We start from the raw sequence: 26,715 nt of genomic DNA, 5'->3' as shown, positions 1-26,715 counted from the left end.
GCTTAACGACTGAGCCACCCAGGTGCCCGCTAAATAATCTTTCTAAAGGCAGAATATCCTAGGTTCAGGAATTGAAATCTGGTACATGATTATTAGGACATCTACAATTTGCCTAAAAATACGTCAGCACATTCAGTATCCTATTATGGTGCCTGTGTTAGTTCATATCGTACACCAGGGACAGTCGGTTGTCCCCATGCAGGCTTCAGGCTCTACAGGTTGGGCTATGAGCAGGCTAATCAGCAAACCTACTCTCCAGAAACTTCAGTTACCTTTGTCCTTGAAAACGAACAGCAGGGGCTTTGATAATTGGAATAAGGAATGTTAAAATTGTGAATTTCCGGGCGCCTGGGTGGCTCAGTCAGTTGGGCGACTGCCTTCGGCTCAGGTCATGATCCTGGAGTCCCGGGATCGAGTCCCGCATCGGGCTCCCTGCTCGGCGGGGAGTCTGCTTCTCCCTCTGACCCTCCCCCTCTCATGCTCTCTCTCTCTCTCATTCTCTCTCTCGATAAATAAATAAAATCTTAAAAAAAAAAATTTGTGAATTTCCACTGGTAAAGTTAGTGACTTCCTAGCGAATGTGCCACATGGACTCTCGTTAATTTAATTAGGGGAACTTAAGATACAGGGGTCAGCTCAAATTTCCAGAGATACACCCATCCTTGTACAACGAAGGTCTAAGATTCTATCCAGCAAGCCCTATGCCAGCCAGCTTTAGGGATGGCACCCAAAGTTTATGCCTAGATGGTCCTATGACCACCCACTGGATCAGAAGATTTGGCTGCCTGATGCGATCTTTAAAACAGCTGAATCCTGCCTTTGGAATAGTGTCAGCTCTGCTTTCAGTGAGTTAGCTGCTGATGCGACTCATGGTCAGAGCACCCAAAAGGACAGAGATTTAATCAAACTGATGAAACAGGTCAACTATTTTGTGCCTACTTCTAAACAAAGGGTTAACAAAATGTACATGTTGCAGAACTTTTTTATAAGCTGGTAGTAAGGTTTTGAGGGTGCAGCTGACCCTTACCAACTTCTAATTATTACCAATTCCCAATATATGTCAAAAAGAATTTAACAGTTGTGCATGCAACTTGGCATACCAATCAGCTGAGGTCAGTAGGTGAGCAGTACTGACGCTGCTCCTAGTGATTCCTGCCTCTTGGTTTATGCCCTGTGTAATCCCCTTCCCTTGAGGGTGGGCTACATCTCATGAACACAGTACAAAAAACGAAATGGATGTCACTTGTATGATTAGGTAACAAAAACTATGGCTTCTGCCTTGCTAGCCATCTCCTGCCTCCTCTCTTGCTTGCTGCCATGTCATGAGGGCCCCGTATGGCAAGGAACCAAGGGAGGCTGGTAGAATCCTACCAGCAACCATGTGAATGCATCTGGAACTGAATCTTCCCCATAGAGCCTTCCAATGAGATCACAGCCCCAGCCAACACCTTGATTATATCTAAAACCCTGAAGCAGAAGACCCAACTAAGCCATGCCCGGACTCCTGACCCACAGAAACTGAGAGACAATAAACGTGTGCTGTTGTAAGCTGTGGAGTGCCGGGATAATGTGTTATACAGTCACAGATGACTAATACAGTTTACAAAGATGATGAGACCAAATAGCAGCCAGGTTTTTCAAATGCCCGTTTGGACTACTACAAAGACAGTGTCTCAGTGTATGTGTGCATGTGTGTGTGTGTGTGTTGTGTACAGTGTGTGTGTACATACACACATACACACACATTTATATATACTGGTATATACCCAAGAATAGTACCTTCTGTCTCAGAGAATTATATTCCACTATTAAAATGGATTTTTATAAACACCCTAAGGAAACAGCATGTTCAGATATCTTTAGCTGTGGCGTGTGTAGGCCAGACCTTCTTTAAAGTGATGTTCAAACTGTCTGACTTGCCCACATTGTTTCGGTGACAAATATTTCACATGCTGTTGAATTCAGCCTCGCTCTGCTTCAGCCTCCTGATCAACACAAGAATAATGAGGGGACGAATAATGGGGCCTTGCCAGGAGAGTGGCTAGGATAACAAATTATTTTATTACACACTGAAAATGTATTTCACAAACTTAAGGGGGAAAAAAAAAAACCTCTACGCCAGTGCATCACGAGAGCTCTGCATTTCCACAGCATTTGCAGTGTCTCCAAGCACAGAGACAACAGGGCTAAAAAAGAACACTTGCATGACAAGAGTGTTATTACCCATATTATCTCCTAAGCCTCTCCCAGAAGAGTAATACGGGGAAATCTGCAAGAACCACGTGGGAGTCCACCAAAAACTTCTTTTGATTTTGGTTTGGAATTTTGGGGGTCGGGGGCCAGGGGACTGGTGACTGAATTTGGGGGAGATGGAGACAGTTACAACCAGTGTGGTATGAAGCATACTTTCTCAGTGGGAACCACATCAACACAAGGTGACAATTTATTTTGGGGAGTGAAAAATATTTTATACTTTTTATGTATAAAGCAAAGGCATAATATAAGTGTATAAACAGATAATCAGTATCTCCATGGTATTAATAGTTCATGGGGAGGGGGACAAATAGAAAAAAAAAAAGTCTAAAAAGGTTCACTGGGTATGGGTGGGTGCTAATGAAGAAAAGGCTGAAAACCAAGACCCAAGGCCTACCTTCCCATAACTGGAGAGCACCTGCAGAGCTACACGTGCCCAGGGAATAGCCCCATCTCTCTGCTGTGTCCTTCTCCCAGGATCCCTGAGGTGGGACTTGACTGGCCTGGGCTCAACCCAGCCCTGCTTCACAGCTGTTGGCCATTCCCCTAGGCTGCAGAAATGTGTATGAAGCCTTTCATGTGTCTCAGACTTCCCTCAGTCCCTATTTTCTGTCAGGTCCTTCTCTCTGTTTTCTTCATCTATTTTTTGAACGTGCTTGCTTACCTCAAGGCAAGTTAAAATATGTACTTAAGTGGTATCCAGTGTGCTACTTGTCTATGGCACTTTTCAACACTTCCAACCTATCATGGATCAAAACTGTCCACGAGAACCTGAAATTACGACAGAGAGACAGAGACTATGGCGGAGTCAAGAGACAACTGAATGCCTCTCAGACTGAGGAGAGCACCATATGCCACACTTGCTGGTGTCACCAGCCAAGAGTAGAGTCTATTTAGCACCACTCTTCTGGACGGACTTGAGAAAAATACACAGCAATGGTACAGTCCATTGCTGCCATGGACAAAGAGAGCTAGCTATCTCAAAAACAAACTTTTAAGCAGTTCCTCAAAAATTAAAACAGAATTACCACAAAATCCAGAAAAAGAATTGAGAGCAAAGACTTGAACAGGTATTTAGAGACCCATATTCATGGCTGCATTATTCACAATAGCCAAAAGGTGGAAGAAACCCAAGTGTCCACTGACGGATGAATAAACAAATAATATGTGGTACAAATACATAATGCAATACCAACTCAGCCTTAAAAAGAAATACTGACACACACTATGACGTTGATAAACCTGGAAAACACTAAGCTAAATGAAATAAGCCAGATACAAAAAGCACAAATATTGTATGATTCCACTTACATGAAGTACCTCAAGAAGTCAAATTCACAGAGACAAAAAATAAAATGGTGGTTGCCAGGAGCTGGGAGGAGAGAGGAATGGGGAGTTAATATTTAATGGCTAACCGAGTTATTATTAGGAAGATGAAGAAGTTCTGGATTTCGATGCTGCTGATAGTTACACAACACTGAATGTACTTAATGCACAGCAGATTGCATTTAAAAATAGTCAAACTGGAAAATTTTACGTAACATTATCACAATAAAAAATCTTTACTATAGTTTTTAATAGAGTGGGAGGAATCAGGCAATCTTTACTGTAGGTCTTCCTCTACTTCTTGATTTATGATTCTAGCAAGTCAAGTAACATCTGGAAAACTCATGCTTCCTCTTCTCTAACACTCCACTTCCCAAACTTCAGATCATCGCATGTACTCAACAGCTTGTCCTCTGTTGCGTCCCCAGGAGTCAGAGCCAGAAAGTCTGTGTGCAGTGCTTGAATCTGGATTTGATCAGCAGCTCAGGATCCATGATTCCCTGAACTTTCCAACTGATGGATGACATTTTCTGTCTTGTCTCGTATGTCACCAAACCACACCATTCCCAACATCACCTTCACAGGTATGTTTTCTTCTTGAGGTATAATTGGCATACAACATTATACTAGTCTCAGGTGTACCACATAATGATTCAATATTTGTATGTACTGTGAAATGATCACCACAGTAAGTCTAGTTAGTGTTCATCACCATACATAATTACAGAATTCATTTTTATGATGAGAGTTTTTAAGATTTACTTACTCTATTAGCGACGTGCCAATATGCAATACAGTATTATTAACCATAGTCACTGTGTTGTACTCTACACCCCATCGTATTTATTTTATAACCACCCCTGGCAACCACTAATTTGTTCTCTGTATCTATGAACTTGGTTTTTGCTTTTGTTTTATATTCCACCAATCAGTGGGATTATATGGTATCTGTATTTCTGACTTATTTATTTAGCATAATACCCTCAAGGTCCTATCCATGTTGTTGCAAATGGCAAGATTTCGTTCTTTTTTAGGGTTAAATAATATTCCTGTGTGTGTGTGTGTATGTCCCACATCTTCTTTATCCACTCATCCATCAGTGATATTTAGGTTGTTTCTGTATCTTGGCTAATGTAAATAATTCATTATTTACACGGGGGTATATATATCTTTTGAGTTAGTGTTCTCATTTCCTTTGGATAAATACCCAGAAGTGGAATTGCTAGATCATAGGATATCTATTTTTAATTTTTTGAGGAACCTCCATACTGTTTTCCACAGTGGCTGCATCAACTTACATTCCTACCAGCAGTGCTCGAGGGTTCTCTTTTCTCCCACCACCAACACTGATTATTTCTTGTTTATTGATACCAGTCATTCTGACAGGTGTGAGGTGGTATCTCATTGTGATTTCGATTTGCATTTCCCTGATGATTTGTGATATTCAACATTTTTTCATGTACCTGTTAGCCATCTGTATGCATTCTTTGGAAAAATGTCTATTTGGTTCCTCTGCCCATTTTTTTTAACATTTGTTTAGGGTTTTTGCTCTTGTTTTTTGTGTACGGTATAAGAAAGTGGTTCAGTTTCATTCTTTCGCATGTAGCTGTCCAGTTTTCCTAGTACTATTTGTTGAAGAGACTGTCCTTTCCCTACTGTATATTCATGGTTACTCCATTATAAATTAATTGACTGAATAAGAATGGTTGATTTCTGGGCTCTCTATCCTGTCCCTTTGATCTACGTGTCTGTTTTTAGGCAATACCATAATGGTTTGATGACTACAACTTTGTAATATAGTTTGACCTCAGGGAGCACAATGCCTCCAGCTTCTTAAGATTGCTTTGGCTATTTGAGGTCTTCTCTGCTTCCATACAGATTTTAGGACTGTTTATTCTATTTCTGTGAAAAATGCCACTGAAATTTTCTTTTGTAATATAAAGATATTTTCAAGACAGCACAAAAACAAACCCATGGTCCAGAGGAAAGCAGAAAAAAAGTATATAACATTAACAGCTGAACATACCCTCAACCTGCCTGGCACTCTGGAATTTAGGTCAGGTAGAGTCTGGATAAAACGAGTTGGGGGGCGGGGAGGGGCTCGGACCAGAAGGGAGGATGCTCTCTAGCCATTCAAAACCAGTATCATAGCCCTCATTCCCCTTGTCCAGTCCAAGTTCTTCCATTGCAACTGAATTCCTTGCTTCTGCATTCCTCCGTCCTTACTGTAAATACCATATCCCCTTGCTCTGGCTCTCGCAAGCACACCACGTCTGCTGCCGCACATGCGGGGGCTTGAGTGCAGAGCACGTGGATGTGGCAGTGGGTATACTCATTAACAGTACACGCTGGAGCCAGTGACGTTAGGGTTCAAATCCCAAGTTCACCACTCACTAATTCTGTGACCTTGAGAAAACTGCTTTATCGCTTGGGACCTCAGGTTCCCGATGCATAATATAGGAATAAGAGTTCCTATGTCACAGAGTTGTTTAGAAAAGTAATTGGAGGGGGGGGGGGCCCTGGGTGTCTCAGTTGGTTAAAATGTCTGACTCTTGGGCGCCTGGGTGGCTCAGTCGTTAAGCGTCTGCCTTCGGCTCAGGTCATGATCCCAGGGTCCTGGGATCGAGTCCCACATCGGGCTCCCTGCTCCGCAGGAATCCTGCTTCTCCCTCTCCCACTCCCCCTGCTTGTGTTCCTGCTCTCACTATGTCTCTCTCTGTCAAATAAATAAATAAAATCTTAAAAAAAAAAAAAAAAAAGTCTGACTCTTGACTTTGGTTCAGGTCATGATCTCAGCGTCCTGGGATGGAGCCGCGCATCGGGCTCAGCAGGCAGTCTGCTTCGGTTCTCTCACTCCCTCTGCCCCCTCATTTTCTCTCTCTCCTTCTCTCTCTCAAATAAGTAAATAAACCTTTAAAAAAAGGAAGAAAAGTAATTTAGGTAATGTGCTTGGCATCTAGTAACCTCTTATAAGTACAGTTGTTATTTTAATATTCTTCTCAGCACTGACCACAGTGCTAAGCACCAGACACCAAGTGGGGCTCAATAAATTCTCATTATCAGCAGATGTTTATTCACTGCCTGTCAAGCTTTCCACTCCAAGCTCTTAGATACTTGTGAAATAAAGCTGTAGAAGGCACAGATTCCCCTCTTGTGAATTCTCCTTCCTACTTGCGTCTCCAGCATCCTACCCAGTGCCTGGCATATAGTGTTTGTGGAACTAAACTTCTGAGTTGAAAATCTACTGTGTGTTCAGATGAGTTTGAAGAGAAACAAACAAACATGTAACCATAAAAAGAAAGTATGAAAAAGAAGCATGTGAGTTAGATTTTTTTTTAATTCTTGAAAACAGGAAGAACACCTTCTGTGTATTTAACCTGTGTTTTTCAATCTACTGAAAACTTTCAATATAGTTTTCACACCTATTTGTGGGACTGCATTAAAATTCCCACCTCGTGGGGCGCCTGGGTGGCTCAGTCGGTTAAGCGTCTGCCTTTGGCTCAGGTCCTGATCTTGGGAGTCCCAGGATGGAGCCCCAAGTCGGGCTCCCTGCTCAGCGGGGTGTCTGCTTCTCTCTCTCCCTCTGTTCCTGTTCCTGCTCTCTCGCTCACTGTCTCAAATAAATAAATGAAATCTTTAAAAAAAAAAATTAAATTCCCACCTTGTAGACAATTAAATTTAGGATCCAGAGGGATAAAGTTATTTGTGCCACATTACAAAAACAAGGGGCTTTAGTGGGCTAGAAGTTAGAACAGCTTCTATTTCAAAAACATAGTTGTATGGTGATTAACATAACATAATTAAAAAAAAAACAAACCATAGTTGTTGATTTGGCTACCAGAGGGCAATCCCCATTCACCTGCCCACATACTTCCATTCTAAGACGAAAGTGAGATCCAAGTGATATATGAAAAGTCAGCATTTGTGTCAGAAAGGCCCCCGAACTGCAAGTCACCTTCGAGTGGTAAAGGGAGGAGAGAAAAGCAGTTGCACAACCTCTGGAAGCACAGAAACACAAGTGACCTCACCTTGGGGGCCCGCATCCAGGGCCAGCTTCTAACTGACAAACACAAAGATACAAACTTTGTGAGAGCCTCATCGTGCTTTCTCTGGATAAAAATAGATATCAGATCCCATCTTCACCATCACTAAACAGCCTCAAGGATAAAGTCCTAAAGTGAAAATAAAGTCACCTAAAACACTCTCACGGTAACTTCCACAAAAGCCATTTATGCAGGCTCAGCTGTGAAGGTTTATCACGAAGTCAGGCTGATACCGGAAAACATCAGCACTTGGATAAAAGGTAAAAGACAATTTAGCACAAGTGGCTCCTAAAATTGAAAAGCTAACTCATTAAACTAAGCCTCTGGAAAAAAAAAAAAAAAGAGGAAAGTCAGAAAAGGCAAAACCTAGCAAGAAAAGCATATTCTTACTTCTGAGCAGAAGTGAGAAAAAAAGAGGAATTAGTTGGGTTCCTCACTTTAGAAAAATTTGAAGTCACTTGATGATTTCCAGATCATATTCATCAGAAACCAACTGAGATGTAGCTGTGCATTCTATCTCCTTTCTACTCATTTCCACATAAATGTAGGAGCACTGCCCAAGCTACTCTGGGTTGAGGGGAATTGGGATTAAGATTAATAAAACCCCCTCTCGGGGTGCCTGGATGGCTCAGTCGTTAAGCGTCTGCCTTCAGCTCAGGTCATGATCCCAGGGTACCAGGATCGAGCCCCGCATCAGGCTCCCTGCTCCTCGGGGAGCCTGCTTCTCCCTCTCCCGCTCCCCCTGCTTGTGTTCCCTCTCTCGCTGTCTCTCTCTGTCAAATAAATAAATAAAATCTTAAAAAAAAATAAAATAATAAAAATATAAAACCCCCTCTCTGCCATCAAGAACACAGAATCTACTGTGAGACCATGCCAGAAGCCTTTGGGAATATTGGCACATCCCACCACCCCTTTCCCTGGGACGTGACATCCCGACCCTGACCCACAAACTCACAGCCCAAGTTGAGCCTTATTCGTAAAACTTGATTTCCACCCACCTGGCCATGCTTGACCCATGGAAGGACAAGAGTCCCTCCCAAAGAATTTGGAAATCAATGAAATAAGCAGACAGCCTCTTTGTTGGCCAGGACTCTATATAACATACACACCTGAACTATGGAGGCCCACATCATATTCTACAGTCTGTGGAGCAGAGAAAGAGAATAAAACAGATGCATACTCTTACAGACAAGTGCTAAAGAAGGAATACTATGGGTTCTTGGCAGCTCTCCGTCCCAGGGCAGACCATTCTGAAGGCTGCCCGCCTCACCACCCTTGTACCCTTATAGTGAGCTAGCCTAAAGTAGTTTCTGTTACTTGCAACCAAAGAGTCGTAATAACTACAGAAGGAGTAAGACCACAACATAAATGCATCTAATACACAGCATGGTGCTAAGGAGGCAAACATGCTGCTTCATTTATCAGAACATAACTTGCCAGTAAAGGGGCACAGAGTAAGACTCGTTGTAAAAGATGGGGATGTGAGTCCAGACTCCACTCTGCTAGTCCCATGACCTTGAGTAAATCCATCTACCCTATGCTTAACACAGTGCCTAACACAAAGCACATGCTCAGCATGTATGTGTCAGAAAAAGGAAGGCAGGCTAGCAGCCACCCACATATCAGATGCACTTACTCCTTCAAGACATTTCTCATTAATACAATGGGACTAAGAGTGTCTACTTTATGTATCTCACAGGATCAGAATATACATACCTGTGTATGGTTAAAAGTCATTGATAGGTTCAGATTGATGGACAGGTCAAATATACACCCACCTGAATTAATCAAAGAATATTCATGTATCTAGGGGCGCCTGGGTGGCTCAGTTGGTTGAGTGAGACTGCCGTCGGCTCAGGTCATGATCCTGGAGTCCCGGGATCGAGTCCTGCATGGGGCTTCCTGCTCGGCGGGGAGTCTGCTTCTCCCTCTCTCGCTCCCCCCTCTTGTGCTCTCTCTCTCTCTCATTCTCTCTCTCAAATAAATAAAATCTTTAAAAAAATAAAATAAGAGATTTTAAAAAAGAATATTCATGTATCTAAAGCGGGGGTTGGCAAACTACGTAGCCCACAGGCCAAATCCAGTCCACCACCTGTGTTTGTATGGTCCACAAGATAAGAATGGTTTTTACAAACGAATATTTGCAACTGATGGTAGGGAACACTAACTTTGAGTCACAATTTAGCTAACTGTTACGTTCCCCCACAAAACAGAATCCCATTTTTCTGATTAGAAGAACTATACTACAAATAAAATTCAATTATTATTATATTTTAATTTTGTCAATACAAAATTTATGGAAAGTTGTTTCTCTCTTGTTATAAAGTACCAACATAATATCTCCAGTTTGCCTTTTGGCCCACAAAGCCTAACATATTTACCATCTAAAATATGAAAAAGTTTGAAAAAGCTTGTCGATCTTGATTAAAAGAATGTACAAGAAAACTCTCTCAGGGATATAGCAATGAAATTATTCTTCTCATCAGCCCCATTACTTTTAGCCCCATCAGTTTTACAGAACATTTGAGTTTTTACACATGCATACTTTGCAATAGAGCAGAACAACCTGCAGTCATGTCTGTGTAGAGGTCACATCAGACCTTCCAGAAGCTCAGCTACCCACTTCACACCCAGCTTAAACAGGCTGGGCCGATCTATGCACCTCTAGGCCAGGAACACATTAACCCTGACAGTATGTTTATGGAGTATGGTACAGGATCAAACACTCATCACCCTCAGCCTCCCAGACTAACACATCGTGGTCCAGGTTCATTCCTGAACCTAGATCTGCAAAGGGAGAACAAAGGTTCGTTACCCAGAAAATCTCTGGGGTCATAACAATATTCCTTCAGACCAGCCATTAAACCTACTATTAAACCTATTGTTCCACAATTAATAGCCATTAAACCTAGTATTCTACAAAACAAAACAAGGTAACATATGCATAGCATTAGTCCTGAGTAAATCGTGGAAGTAAGTGATTATGCTCCTCATCACAATTAATAATAACAATAATTAAAAAGTAAAATATTATAAATAAAGCAAGTTAATAAAAATGAATTTGCCAATACTGCAAAACACCTGTAATAAGTATATAATCATGCAAAAGGAACAGACTTTACCCTAAAGAAGTTTTGAAAATAATGCTATGAAGGCAAGAAAATAGCACATATATAGCTCTACATAAAGACAGATGTAAAAATAGAATAGTACTACTTAAAACAGGGTACAGACCTTAGAACCGTAATGTGGCCTCTGAAACACCTTCATGGAAGCCTGAGCTCCCACAAGTATGGAGGTTGAAAACCGTTAAGAATTGACCACCAGGAGCTCATAAAAATAGTTACTTCAAAGGTTTGAGGATTAAATGAGATGATAAATAAAAAATTCTTTTTACATTGAGTGGTACAAGTAAGTGCTCAATAAATATTAGCTATTATCTTTTTTTTAGGAAATAGTTGTCATCATTCTGTATATACTGAAAATATAATTATTCATTCTGATTATATCTCTTACTTAGACTCTAAGAATTTCCCATATTATTACATATTCTTCACTGTCATTTTTTTAATTTAATGGGTCACAAATGGTACTTAAGTTTTACTTTGATTTAAATGTATGTAATAATTAGCAAACAATTATTTTTGCATCTATTTATTTTTGCTTATTAACTGTATTTTTTTTCATGATGTCTGCTCATGAGCCTTATTCAATAACCCAATGGGAACCTCCATGGTTTCTTAAAATGAATGTTGGTTCAAAGCAGAAACAAGCTTACCTTCTGGGCACCCTGTCTTAAGAACGTGCTGGCAAAAGTTTCCAAAATGTAGTTGAGAAAGCCAGCCCCTGTGATTGAAATCCTGCCTCTCTGAATGAACTCTGTCCTGTAAAAAAAAAAACAAAAAACAAAAAAATGCAACTTGATGTCATTCTACGTTTGGATATTTAACTACAGATTTCCAACAGCATAGTTACCACTTACGATCAACACAAAGCAATGTCCATAACAACGCAATAACTGCCTATTACAACAAAAGTTTTGTTAAAAAGAGACTTAGAATTTATATATACAATTATTTTATTCAGATTACGTTGTTAAAGAGTAAATTTTAAAAGTTCTCATCACACAAATATTTTTAACTATGAGAGGTGATGGATGTGTTAACTAACCTTATTACAGTAATCATTTTGTAATACAAACATATATAAAATTATGTTGTATACTTTAAACTTACACTATATGTCAGTTATAGCTCAATAAAACTCAGGGAAAAAAGAAAATATATAGCTGTATTAGTCTAATTATAGCAACTGCAGAATAAAGGATTTCTAGTCACACCTAAGACATAATTCCATGATAAAAGTGTGACAGTCAAGAGGTCTGTACTCTCTCTTTAAAGTGTTGTTCTACTTGACCCACAATAAAATAAACTTAACTGATTCCAATTAAAATAAAACATATATATATATACTCATTTCATGCAGCAAAATGGCTTCTTAAAATTGACTCTGAGATAATTATCAGATGTATAACTTTGGTTAGATTACTAAGCCATCAGTTTCCTCATGGGCAAAATGAGAATAATCATAGTATCATCCTTTCACAACTACTGTGAGAAGTAAATCAGTTAATACACATAATGGGAACATGAACTATTCTTGAGAAACAATGAGCATTCATTAAATGTTAGCCATTATTACCACAGAGAGACAGGCAGTAGAGACAGACTGGAAAGCCAGAAGCCTGGGATGACTTCTTTAATCTTTGACTGGAGAGGGTGGTGAGATTAGATGTGCCACTATGCTATTTAAAGTTCTACCAAGAGGGGCGCCTGGGTGGTTCAGTCAGTTAAGCATCTGCCTTCAGCTCAGATCATGTTCCTGGAGTCTGGGGATTCAGCCCCACATCAGGTTCCCTGCTCAGCGGGGAGCCTGCTTCTCCCTCTGCCCCACCCCTGCTCGTACTCTCTCTCTCAAATAAATAAATAAAATCTTTAAAAAAAAATAAAGTTCTACCAATATTAATTATCTCCATTTCATAAAATGGATTAGATAACACTTTTTTTTTTAAGGATTTTATTTATTTGTCAGAGAGAGAGAGAGCACAAGCAGGGGGAGCAGCAGAGGGAGAGGGAGAAGGAGGCTCCCCACCGAGCAAGGAGCCCAATGCAGGACTCGAGCCCAGGACCCTGGGATTATGACCTGAGCTGAAGGCAGACGCACAACCGACTGAGCCACCCAGGCATCCCGGATTAGATAACACTTGAGAGTAAAGTCGAAAGATGGCAGAATAGAAACCTCCAGATCCTCACTCTCCCATGGGGATTCCAAGTTAACAGTACATGGACCAACTTGCCTTTGGGGGAACTCCAGAAACCAGTTAAGAGTTTGCAGCACCCCAGGTGAGTCCAAAGTCAAGAGAAGCCACATCAAAGTGGGAAAGAAAGTTTGCTGCATTTACCCATCTTAGCTCCCATCCACCGAGCAAAGCTCAGTGCAATTGGGGAAAAACTCCCCACTTCTAGCTTCTCCCCCAGGAGGCAAAGAGAAGAATGGAATATCCAATATTCTGGCTTTACAAGGGGGCTGCCCAAGAGATCATGGCAACTTGAGAACAGGGGCAGACCTCTTTAACTAGAAAATTTCACACACAAACCTACAGAAGAATCATCGCCAGAAAAGGTTTGAAAGAACCCCAGAATCTCTACCCAGGCTGATTAGTAAAGGTCTTCCTCTGCATGAAACCAGTCCATTAAGACTGGGGGAGGTGGCTGTTTTTTTCAAAGGCTTGAGTTTCAACAAAAGATCATGAAGTGTACAAAGAAACATGGCTCACCCAAAGGAGCAAAATAAATCTCTGGAAACCAAGCCTAAAGAAATAGAGATCTATGACTTATCTGACAAATAATTCAAAATGATCATCTTAAAAGTGCTCAGTAAAGGGGTGCCTGAGAGGCTCAGTTGGTTAAGCATCTGCCTTAGGCTCAGGTCGTGAACCCAGGGTCCTGGGATCAAGCCCTGCATCAGGCTCTCTGTTCAGTGGGGAGTCTGCTTCTCCCTCTCCTTTTGCCTGCTGCTCCCCCTGCTTGTGTTCTCTCTCTCTGTCTAATAAATAAATAAAAATTTTTTAAAAACTCCAGTAAACTAAAAAAGAAAACAGAGAGACAATGAAACAAAATCAGGAAAATGATGCATGAACAAAATGAGAATATCAACAAATAGTAACTATAAAAAAAAAAATCAGAAGGTGAAGTATACAACAATTGAATTGAAAAATGTCCTAGAGGGATTCAACAGCAAACTTAAACAAGCAGAAGAATCAGCAAACTTGAACACAAATCATGTGAAATTACAGAGTTAAGAGGAGCAAAAAGAAAAAAGAAAGTGAGACAGCCTAAGGGACTTAAGGGACGTCACCAAATGGATCAATTGTACACATTATGGGAGTGCCAGAAGCAAAGGAGAGAAAGGGGCATAGCCTATTTGAAGAAATAATGGCTAAAAACTTGCCAAATCTGAGAAAGTAAATGGACATCCAAATTCAAGAAGCTCAATGAATACCAAAAATGATAAATCTAAAGAGACCTACATCAAGACACATTATAATCAAACCATCAAGCAAGAATCTTGAAAGCAGCAAGAAAAAAGCAATTTATCGCATACAAGGGAGGTCCAATGATTTTCAGAGAAACCTCATAGGCCAGAGTAGAATAATATATTCAAATATTCAAAGAAAAAAAAAAACACTAAACACTACAAACCAAGAATACCTATTTGACAAAACTATCCTTCAAAAATAAAGGAGAAATTAAGACTTTCCCAGATAAAAAATGAGGGATAAATTTGGATTACATTTAAACTTGTCTTGTTAATTCACGTGTTCCACACGCTAACCAGCTACTGTACACTAAGTGCCTTACTCAGGGCTAGAGATCCACAGAGGAGAAAGTCTCTGCCCTCCAGGATCCCAATGACTAGTGGGAAGGACAAATAGGCAAGTGGTTGAGTGTCACGCCGGCTAATAGAGCCAGGGCATTCCAATAAGGAAAACCACAAGGCCCCAAGCAAGAGAACATGAAGAAACAGAGAATGTCTGAGAAGCCACAAGTTATCTGAAAATACCCAGTACTTAGTAAGGAGCTTAATAAATTCTGTTCATAGGGGCGCCTGGGTGGCTCAGTTGGTTAAGCGACTGCCTTCGGCTCGGGTCATGATCCTGGAGTCCCGGGATCGAGTCCCGCATCGGGCTCCCTGCTCGGCAGGGAGTCTGCTTCTCCCTCTGACCCTCCTCCCTCTCATGCTCTCTCTCATTCTCTCTCTCTCAAAAAAAAATAAATAAATAAATAAATAAATAAATTCTGTTCATAGGAATGACCAGAGCATAAGGTGGGCACAGGAGATATTAGGAGAGGACGCTTAAGGACAAAGGGAGACCAGATTGCAAATGGTCTTCTCATGCTGAGGAGTTTAGACTTTATCCTGCAGGCAGCAAAGGACTCCCCCTCTGAGGCCACCAAGTAACAGGTAGAGATGAACAGTTACATGTGCACCACTGACTAAATAGCTCAGTGCCACTCTTTAATGTTTTTAGACCATCTCTTATCCCCCATTTGCAACAAAGTACCCACACTCAGTGAGTTCAGTAAGCATTTGTTATATGAATAAATACATTAATATTACATTTCTTTACAACCAAAAATATTCAACAAAGGAAGTATTTCCTCTACTCTCTTCTATCTTCTATCTCTATGGAAAAGAGATGGGAGCCATGTCTCCTGTATGTGTATTTGGACGTGTGTGTGCATATCTATATCTATATCTATATATCTATATATCTATATATGAGCACACTTGCTCACACTAAGAAAAATACTCTGAGAAAAATATAGATCCAAAAAGCTGTGATTCTGGTAAAAAATAGTTATCATAACTCTTATTAGACCTTCTAATTCTCTAGTAGCAGTAGCCTCTATACGCCAATCATGCATTCCATAAAAGGAAGCCTCTCTCTCTCTCTCTCTCTCTCTCTCACACACACACACACACGCAGAGTTATCCTAGCCAATCTGACATAAATAGTCTAAGCAAATAGTCAGTCTAGGCAAAGCAGCTTCTACCTCTTAGATTTAAGCCTATTTAAAATGATTTGTTCATGTAAAGTGACACTAATCTTTCCTGTCTTTATTCCAGATTAGTCAGAGTAGAATTTTACAATGATTTTAATATTTAAAAATGAAAAGTTGAGCAGTCTTACACTCTTGGGAGAGATAAACTCTTCAGTCCTCAACGCAAGTGTAGGTGAGGGATTAATAAAAGTCTCTATCACATCATATTCTAACCAATATTTCTTTCTGCTACTTTTAGGAGACGTAAGTGCTCAGGAAAGCACTCTCATGGCTTGCCCACATATCAGAGAATAACAGGGCAGTAAAGTGGGGTCATACCCTCACCATCATTGAAATGAATTTATCCTAGTATATTTTAAGACTGCTAGAGAAGAAAATGTTGCACTTTCCCTCAATAATTCATTGACAAAGCACATCAGACATTTTCTTCTTACTACACATAGCCAACCTAAATCCCTCATGCTAGATAACCCTTCTTTAAGTTCCTTCGCAAAACGTAGCAGGTTACATAACAATATACAGTTTAATTTCAGCTCTTAAAAAAAAGAAGCAAGAAAGAAAAGATGGACTGATGGATGGAAAGATGAATGGACAGAGCTGCAATATGAAAAGAATCTCTGGATGTTAGAATTATAGGTGTTATTTTTTCATCTTCTGCCTTTTACTGATTTTCTATAATATGTATTACTTGGTAATCACCAAAACTAATAACAATAAGGACCTAAGGATCATTTCTATATAAATAAAAAGTTACTCTTCAAAAGGCTCTGTGCTCCCAAGAACCATTCTCAGTAAAGGTACATGCTAACTCTGACTTACCATTCACTTAAAATCTCATTAAATCAACTCTTGGCTTTCCTTTCCCCACACTATGTAACCTCCGTTTTTTGTGCCTTTTGTCCTAAGACTTTCTACTACCCTCAAGCTTGAAGTGTTTGATGTTTCACTCAAGAGACATAAAGATGATTTGAGTTTTCCTACATCTACCTTTTATCTCTGTGAAGCCTAAAGGAAGGACTGATCACATTTATGATGTTACATACCCAGGGTCACTTTTACTCTTCAAAAACTCTGTAGCAACAGTGTGTATTATGTATCAGACACTGTATTATCTTCTGAGGTTGTTACTCTTAACACATTTTCTCTCTTTTACACATGAGGAAATGGTGGTAAAAAGAAGTTAAATAACTTGCCCAGGGTCATATAGTTTGGTGGATGTAGATTCGTTATCTACTGCTTCAAAACCCCAGCCCTGCTCCTATGTCAGTTAATGACACAGCCATCCTCCTAGTCTATGATATTAGAGACCTCAGCAACATGTTCTATTATTCCCTTCCTAATCAACCCAAACATTCAATCAGTCACCAGACAGTGTTTATTTTACTTCTAACAGCCCCTCCACAGCCCATGTCATTCTCTTCCCTGCCACTGCTACGGCCACTGCTTGGAGTTAGCATAGCAATTTTCCCTTTCTAGGACCACAGCTGCCTCTCAGTGGGATCCTGGTCTGCAGCGTGTGTCCTCTATAATCCATGCTGCCCGAAGTCAGTTTCCTAAGCACCTGCTGATCTTGTCATAGACTGCTTACAAAGTCGCAGAGAATAAACCCTGAATGCTCAGTTGAGATTCGTCCATATTGCTGCATGTAACTTGTCCATTCGTTTTCACTGGCTCATAGTGTTCCATTGTTTGAAAATACTCCAAATTATTTATCCATTCTAGTGAAGATGAACATATTATAATGTATCCAGGGACGTAGGTCCAAAAGTGTCTCTAACATATAGATTAGTTGAATGTCTGGGTCACAGGACACGTGCAGTTTCAACATCAGTAGATGATGTCAAATGTTTTTCTAAATTGTTGTACCTGTAGGGTTTTTTTCTTTACTGCTTCAATGCCAATTGCAATGGCTAGCACATGGTAGACAAATCAATAATGCATTAGGAACAAAAGCATGAAGAGAAGGAAGCAAAAGAATGAGAGAATTTATAGTACATCTCAATACTTTTGTCAGGGCAGTTGAACTAAGTATCTCGAGATTTCTACCTGCTAAGGTCAGTAGGGGGCAGCGTCCACTTGGCTCAAAGATAAGGCACCAGAGTGTCTGGAAAATGATGATAGAAGAGGAGGCTCACACATGGTGGTGCCTGTATCAGAGTCACATCTCTTGCTCTGTCCCCAGGCAGGCATCATTCAACACAGAACACAATGGAATTGGGACAGAGAATGCACACCTCAAACCTAGGAACATCTTTGTGAAAGTGAATGCCAGTTTATACAATCAGTCTCCTGCTTTTAGGTCATTTAAAAATGTGTTTCCTTCTGGATTTGGGAAAATAAAAAAGCTCAGGGGAATATGGATAAATTAATTCCCAGAGCACGCAGCCACTAGGTCTGAATCCTCAAAACGGCAGTTTCCGGGAAAGCAAAAGCTCTTAATGAGATCCTGTCCTTGAATTATTGACTGGTTAGGTATGGCAAATCTTGCCTAATTGTTTTCATGATGGGAATTTAATTAAAGTGTCTTTGAGGGGGGAAAAAGTTTCCACAGATATTCCTGTTGGGATGACATCTCAGTTCTAATCATGGTGATCCTGGCATTCTCCTGTAACCACACAGAGGGATAGCCCAAAAGAAAGGCAGGGTCTGCAGGTCAGACTGCCCGCTCCCGGTCCCGGGGTCTAACAGTGCTGCAGAGACTGCCGGGCTCCTACGTGATTCCAGCACACCAGAATACGTGGTCTCACCCACGCCATCTTACCAAACCCATTCACTTCATAATGCTTCCTCAGAGAACCAATCCAACTGACAGAGTTCTCAGTAAGTGCTAAGCAGTCTTAGCCTTAACACACATACACACACACACACACACACAAACACACACACACACACATAGGGAGAGAGAAAGAGAACACAGATTAAGGGTGTAGTTCTTGGATTCACATCTCAATCTCTAACACAGAGTGGAGACCTGCCAACACAGGCAAGTACCTAATGCTGTGTGAGGTTCAGTCTTCTCAGTCAAAAAGGATTAATAATACCTATCACACAGGTTGTTCCAAAGGTGAATAAGATAGTATGTATAAAAGTACTCAAGGTAATACGGGTAAGCATTCAATACAGTTAATAATACTAACCTACTTCTATTACTACCACTAATAATAATGCCATCTACTACCCCCACCATTAGGATTACCATTTACACAAAAACAAACACTGTGTCTGAGAAGTTAAATGCTCATAGCACAAATCCAACTCTCATCAACTCCCAAACCTTTGTACCTCAGTAAATTCTAGGTGACCCTCAACCAACCTAAACCACTTGGCAATGAAACCCTCCCCACCTGTCCTGGCATTCAAAGCCCTGGGAGCTCCAGAGCCCTCCCATCTCACCAGGCTCCTCCTCACCCTGCTATCATACATTGCACTCGCACACTCTGCACGACAGCCATGGAAAACAAAACATCCCACTAGCTTCTCTAGCCCCCACTGCTGGGGCCCTCCCCCTCTGAGCTGCTCTCCTCTAACAAGTCCTAAATTATTAATAGTGAGCTGCAGCAGGGAATTCCGTAATGCTAAGGAATTATCAAGTGGGGGAATCTCAGGAGCCCAACAGCCTAGCGCAGGTACATATTACAGGCCAAGGTGGCTCAGTCTCTTAAAACATGGTGCTTACGAACTGATAATCAGGGTGCCTGGGTGGCTCAGTCAGTTAAGCAACTGCCTTTGGCTCAGGTCATGATCCCAGGGTCCTGGGATCAAGACCCGCATCGGGCTCCCTGCTCAGCGGGGAGTCTACTTCTCCCTCTGCCTCTGCCTCTCTCTCTGTCTCTCATGAATAAATAAAATCTTTGAAAAAAAAAAGAACTGATAATCAAGTACAATAGATAACACTTTTTTTAAGTAGGCTCCACACCCAGTGTGGAACCCATCACAGGGCTTGAACTCACGACCCTGAGATCAAGACCTGAGCTGAGATCAACGGTGAGATGCTTAACCAACTGAGCCACCCAGGTACCCCAGATAGCCTACCATGGTATTGTGTTAAGTCCTTTGTATACACACATTTAATTCTCACAACAATCTTATGAAGTAATATTAACCCCATTTTACAGATTAAAAAACTGAGGTTCAAAGAGGCAAATTTGCTAAGGTCTCACAAAATTAAGTGACAGGGCTACTATTTAAATCCACACAGTTAACCTCTGATCCCATATCCCTTCCCCCAATCCTACTACCTAGAAAAAATGTCTATTTAGGGCAAGCTTTATTGACATCCTGAGTGGTGGGCAAAGTTTCAAAATCTACAACAGCTTGTGAACTGGTCCATTCAGGGTCCTGCCTTGGGGTATGGGGTCCGCCAGGGCACACATCCCATTTGGCGCTGGCTTCAAGGACATGCCACCACAGTTTACGACACACCTGGTTAAATGATCTGATGTCCCTGTTCCTCAAATTCTCAACCACCTGAACAAGGGACTTTGTATTTTCATTTTGCACTGGGCTCTGCAAATTATGTAGCTGCTCTTCATCCCATTTCCAACGTAGGTCTATACAACACTGCCAACCGCCATGCCCTCGGGGAGTTTTCTGAGATGCATAGAAATGCGTGCTCCAGGGCGCCTGGGTGGCTCAGATGGTTAGGCGTCTGCCTTCGGCTCAGGTCATGATCCCAGGGTCCTGGGATCAAGTCCCACATCGGGCTCCCGGCTCGGCGGGGAGCCTGCTTCTCCCTCTGACCCTCTCCCCTCTCATGCTGTTTCTCTCTCGCTCGCTCTCTAAAAAATAAATAAAATCTTTAAAAAATAAAAAAAATTTAAAAAAAAAGAAATGCATGCTCCAGTTTAGCAATACCCAACCTAGTAAGAGCCTCAAACACATGCAAACCCTTAGACTCATATATCTACTTCTAAAAATGTGTCCTAAGCAAATAATCTTAGTTGAGGGCTTAGAGCAGTCTATAAAGACATTCATCACACCATTATTTAGAAGAGCCAATAATGAGAAATAATGCAAATGCCCACTACGGACATTTAATAAAACACACTAGAATAATTTTATCCAATGAATACATCTAAACAGCCATAGAAAATCATTTTAAAATGACATATTTAATAAGGAAAGACAGTCCCAAATGTAATGTTAAATTAATGTAAAAGTCAGAACTGCATATACAGTATGAGTCCATGTTTGTAAAAACAATTTTTCTGCAGAATGAGTAAATAAATTGTAGCAACTACAGGATGCTCCTAGGATGGAATGCTACACAGCACTGCAACAAGCACGGATATACCCAAATGAGGCTCCAGACACAATATTTAACAAAAGAAAATGGATATAGCAGAGTGCATATGCTGATTCCGTTCCACACGAAGATCCACAATCGGTAAAATTAATCTAGAAGGATGGAGGTCAGAATATGGGTTCCCTTTGGGGCCACTGGCTAGGAAGAGCACATACCTGAAGAGGGCATGAACATACTCTGTTTTTTTCTTATATGCATATTGTAACTGTCCTACGGTGAATAGGCAATACTTGTAGGAAAAAAAAGAGGAAAGATTATTTGAACATATGATAACAAAGGATATTTGGAGTAAGATTCATCCAAACTAGAACTACGTAAGTGTCAGGTTTTCCGATCTTCAGACAGAAGGCTGTGGAGTCATCCCAGAGCAGAGGGGAGAATCAAGAACAAGGCAGGAATTACCACCTCACGTCTCTCAATGCTCCAGCCCTCCTGAGGTCAGACATATGAAATGGGGCTGTCTCCACCTCCAGCACAGGAACTATCCCAAAATGAAGGTGTAAATGTAGACCAGGAAACTCAACTCCACCTGGCTTTTTTACTTTCCATCTCTTTGCTTATTTCCAATATCATCCTTGCTTGGAAAGACGACACCTAAGCTCCCAGGTGTCAATTCTCAACCTGATGTAGACGGCAGATCCTTAAATGAGGCAGATGGGCATCAGATTCCTGGTCTGTTGTCTTAAGACCGTCAGGTTGTTCTGCATGATATCAATGCATGGTGATAAAGTATTATAGTTTTTAATACTCAACATACTTACTTACTACAGATGTAAGAAGCTAACCAAAAAAAAAAAGTTTAACCAGCATCTCTGATCCATCAGAGACTGCACCACAATTTTGACACTAGTCAGACTCACTGAAGTCTCCCTTCTTCCTCCCTTACTTCCACTGAAAATTCCTTTCTTACATAAATTCAAGAGGGCCCTCAACTGAATTCTGTTAAACTTTTCAGGAGAGTGCTTCTGCCAAAAAGTGTTTACTGTTTGCTTGAAGAGCCAGATTATCATACTGGTCGCGCTTTATGAGATTAACAGGAACTTGGCGAAAAAAGGAGTTTCAAAGAAGAGCCAGCAGTATGTTTGCTCACCACTGGGACCACAGGATACAGACTAGATATCAGGGGCTCCCAAATCTATGTGCTCAACAGATTCACCTGAAGAATCCCAAGAGCCAACCCAGGCCTACAAAACTAGAGCCAACACAACAAATCTCCCTGTTTAACCTTGCCCCTGAATCCTGCGCTAATACACAACCCAAACCAAAGGGCAAGGAAGATGAAAACAAAAGGTCAACAGGCATTGACCAAGATATTTCAAAAGTTAATGCTTGTATACGGCACAGAATGCTCCCCTAACTAAACATCCTGTTTCCAGTTCAATTATCACCACGATTTTCAATAAAACAGCTTACTCCACTAAAGTGAAAACAGCATTTATTCACCATTAGTTCCAACAACTTCCATGCGTGTGGTGCCTTATCCTCTCCAAGTATAGAGCATTCCCATTTATTATCTTAGGAAATCTTCACATTACTTTATGCAGGAGTTCAGGCCAGCTTCTAGCCTTTTCCCAGAGTCAAACCATATATAAGTGACCCAGCAGCAAAAACCAGGAGCAAGGTCTCCGTATTACTGGTGATTTCAAGATTTCCTCTACGTTGAATTTCCTACCAAATCATCTTGGACTTTCCCAGTTTGCATTTGCCCCTTCTGCCAATTCCACCCCTTTTCACTTCCCTCGTCCCCATTTCAGCCCATAAGAAGCACGATCTGCCATTCGGTCAACAAACAGCACAGAGCACCCTCTGTAAGCATCTGAGCACTGTGCTACGTACTGAGGATACAGCAGGATGGGAAAACAGAGAAGACTCTGATTATATGAACACAAACATAAAAAGCAAATGATTATCTTTTGGAGGGCAGTCCTATGGCACCAAAAATAAGACTCCTGCCCAGATATCCTATTTACACAGAAAAGACCTTGTTGCTCAGTTTTCTGCAATTGGCAATGCATTCTGCTAATTGTCTGATCACCCACTGGTGCCCTGGAAATTAAGGTTGAATATAAGTACAGGGTATCATGTTTTGGGATGAATACAGTGGTATTTACCTGGGCTATTTGATAACTACACCCTCAAGCCCCTTACATGGGACTTAGAAATAATTCCTAAGTAAAATTAACAAAGCCAGAATATTTTAATATTCCAGTGACAGCAAGTTTGAAAGTCAACCAAAAAGGCTGGTGCCCAACACAAGGAAGTCACCAAACTGTCAAATTTGCTACTTAAGAAAAAAAAAAAAAAAAGACTTCAAAGCAAGGAGAAAATGGATACACAAACCAAAAAAATGCCCAACCATCAGCCCCTCGAAACATGCATATTTTAATATTTGTGATTCACCAGATGAAGACTCAAGGCATGGGATGTTTTAATCCAGAAATTGAAAAATTAAAAAAAATGCTGTACATCTTATTAGAATGAAGAATATTCATACATGTAACTTCATTATAATGAAAATTTATTGAACTAAAAACAGCTGCTCATCCCATTAATTTAATCTGGGTGTAAAGTTTGATTTTGGCTTTTGTTTCTTTCACTACATTCCAGGGAAATTTATTTGATACTTTATAAATGTTAGGTCAATACATCCAAGGTTATTAACCTGCACTCCACTAGGCTGCACATTTTAAATCTCAGAAATAAGGTTTATAAGCATCAATGAATAAGCAAAAGCTGGTCCACATGGATGGGTAAAGACACGGGCCACTAAGATACTCAACACTGAGCATGGGAGAATGATCTTGTTAACCTAATGCAAAAGAAACCCAGCTCGGCAACATCATGAATAGAGTGAAGTCTCCACTGATGGTGATAACTAAAACCTTGCTTCAAGATAACAGAAAAGTTCCTACTGACCACAAAATCCATACAGTTACGGTGAAAGAGCAAAGCCCAAGAAAATACTTATCTTTTTAGAATTGCTTGGATAAACTAAATATCCATCATTAAAGCCAAATCAAAGTTGTGTCAATTACATGCCTACATAGTACAGTAAAAATCTATTTTAAGGAAAAGAACCAGGGGCGCCTGGGTGGCTCAGTCAGTTAAACGTCTGCCTCCGGCTCAGGTCATGATCCCAGGATCCTGGGAAAAATAGGACCAAACACAAAATAGTAAGAAATTAATAAATTTATCTTGGAATGTAAGATTTCAGAAAGCAGAAACCATGATTGTCTAATTGAGGAGCTTACAGCCTCAGAGCTGGTATGCTTGAGAGAATGTGAAATTATAACGTAACTCTTGCCCAAGAAGGTGCCACAGTGCAGAGACATCAGTGGTGAGCCAAAGTTGGATCTAGGTAAAAAACACAGATCAAGGTTTAGTCAGATCCTAAGGAACCCTTTTGGAGTCTATCTCTGAACTGAGCCGATAGGCCATGCAGAGGGACAAAATGACATCTGGTTTCCCATCACATACCTACACCTGCTAACCAACATACAGCTTGAGGGTCTAATTTTAGACTAAACAGCTGTGACAGCTTTTTCTCTTTAAAAAAAACGGGGGGAGGGTTGTCCATATTTCATCTTCTGAGTACAGTGGCTAGTCATCGTTGTCACATTCCCTGGCAAAGGAGGGGAAAGAAATAATGTCCTGTCTTTGATGTCCCCCCAAGATTACCCACTCATTTAGAATGTCTGCCTAAAATGCCTTGCTTAAATCCGTGTCAAGAGCTAAGAAAACAAGTTTCCTAGAGCCTGGACCATAGCTTTCAGCACATTATCCCCCGCGCAGAAACCTTCATGCGGCTGCTGACTGCTGAAAGGACAAGACCTCTCCACCATAACCTGGGATCCAAAGCACTCTACAGCTTGACGTAAATCCACCCTTTATCCATGTCCATATTCCTACCTCACCACTTTGCTCAAGGTGACGTCCATGACACCTGGACTCACACCCTGGCTCAGCAACCTCCTCTCACTCTGGGTAAGTTATTTAACCTGAGCTTTAAAACACTGCAGGGGAAGGATCTAGCTTTGACCTTGATGTGGGAGGCACCAATAAATATTGGCCCGATATACCAAAAACCTAAAAGGAGAGTGTTTGAGAGAGGGCAAGAACATAACAAATCAAAGAAAGAAAAAAAAAGTGTAATTGGTCAAACCTTTTTATAGAACAATCTGATAATATGTATCAAAATATAAAATGCATACAACCTTTGACCCAGAAATCCAACTCGCTCCATCTACCTTAAAAGGTTATTGAATAACTACAGAAATACGTAATAATAGGGATTTCATCACAGCGTTATTTGTAACAGCAAAAAATTACAGAAACAATCTAAATGCCAATTAGGAATGAACTAAGAAAATTATGTAAACAGACACTATCGCTAGGCAATGACAACTTGTCTTTTACCCCCAAAACTGTTTAATATTTTTTATAAGACACATGTATCATATTTTCCAGAATCAAGGTATTGGAAAAATAATTTTTAAAAAAGACACAAAGGGAAAAGGTCCTGAAGGATGTTTTCCTTGGATTTTCAGGGCCAATTATCACTTTATATTTCACTGATAAAGGTCCGGTTCAGACTAGCCAAATAGCCCCGATCTCTGAGAAAACTGAGGCTAAAACAAGGTGGATGAAAGACTTTTGTGTTTTCTGTATAAAATCAGACAATTCTGTCATTTTACTACTTCTACGTACAAATATCCCAAACACGCATGTTCCGTGTGAAGCTCCCGCCATGGGAGAGGCTGAGGAAAAGCACCTAGTAGGTGGTTCCAGACAAACCGGCTCAGAGGCTAATAAGACGTGGCTTTCACACTCCTTGGGTGGGTGGCTGGAGCATCTGAGAATTACCACCATAGGACCGAAATTATGGGGAGCAGTAACGATTCGTACAAGTGATGGGGCTCCAGAACGGATTTTAAATTTGGGGGTTTTAGTTATTTGAGCTTGAGGGTCTTACTATTTCCATTAAAATGACAAGTGAATAAAAGATTCAAATCATACAGAAAAACGAAAAACAGTACCTTATCCTCTAAAATCAGAGCTCATCGCAGTAATCACTATTAACACTTGATGCTTGTTATATTTTGCTTTTGTTTTTAAGCCTATCTCAAAAGGAATTTATCGTTTCTCACCCATTGAATTGACAAAAAAAATTTTAAAGTATGTTAATAGGAACTGCTGGCTTAGGGAAATGAACTCTTTTAAGGTGTACTACTCAATGTTTTTGCTATATTCAGAGTTGGGAAACCATCAACTGAGTTCCCGAACATTTTCATCACCCCAAAAAGAAACTCCATGCCCATTAGCAGTCACTGCCCCCTCTTTCCCTCCTTGCCCATGGCAACCACTAATCTATTTTCCGTCCTTATGGATATATCAATTCTGCACATTTCAAATAAACTGATTCATACGCTATGTGGCCTTTTGTAACTGGCTTCTTCCGAGTAGCATAATGTTGTCAAGCTTCCCCCACATTATAGCACGTGTCCTTCATTCTTATGGCTGAATAATATTCCATTTATAAGTATACCACATTTGGTTATATATTCATCAGTAGACAGACATTTGGTTTCCACATTCTGCCTATTATGAACAACAGTGCTATAAACATTCCTGTACAAGTTTCTGTGTTTTCACAAAACACGTA

General features: G+C 40.6%; 1 protein-coding gene across 2 annotated transcripts in view; it reads right to left on the bottom strand.

The window, feature by feature from the left end:
* The window catches only part of PRELID2 (PRELI domain containing 2), a 64,405-nt gene that overhangs the window by 18,182 nt on the left and 19,508 nt on the right, over positions 1-26,715 (bottom strand). For both annotated transcript variants that reach the window (XM_081826908.1, XM_081826907.1), the window contains one exon: positions 11,401-11,506. In XM_081826908.1, coding sequence (XP_081683034.1) covers positions 11,401-11,506 — 106 coding nt within the window. The remainder of the gene's footprint in view (positions 1-11,400; positions 11,507-26,715) is intronic.

Source organism: Leptonychotes weddellii, chromosome 7 (genome assembly GCF_054177405.1).
Source record: "Leptonychotes weddellii isolate Sample4059 chromosome 7, ASM5417740v2, whole genome shotgun sequence".
Lineage (NCBI taxonomy): Eukaryota > Metazoa > Chordata > Mammalia > Carnivora > Phocidae > Leptonychotes > Leptonychotes weddellii.
This window is presented reverse-complemented; position numbering and strand designations above follow the sequence as displayed.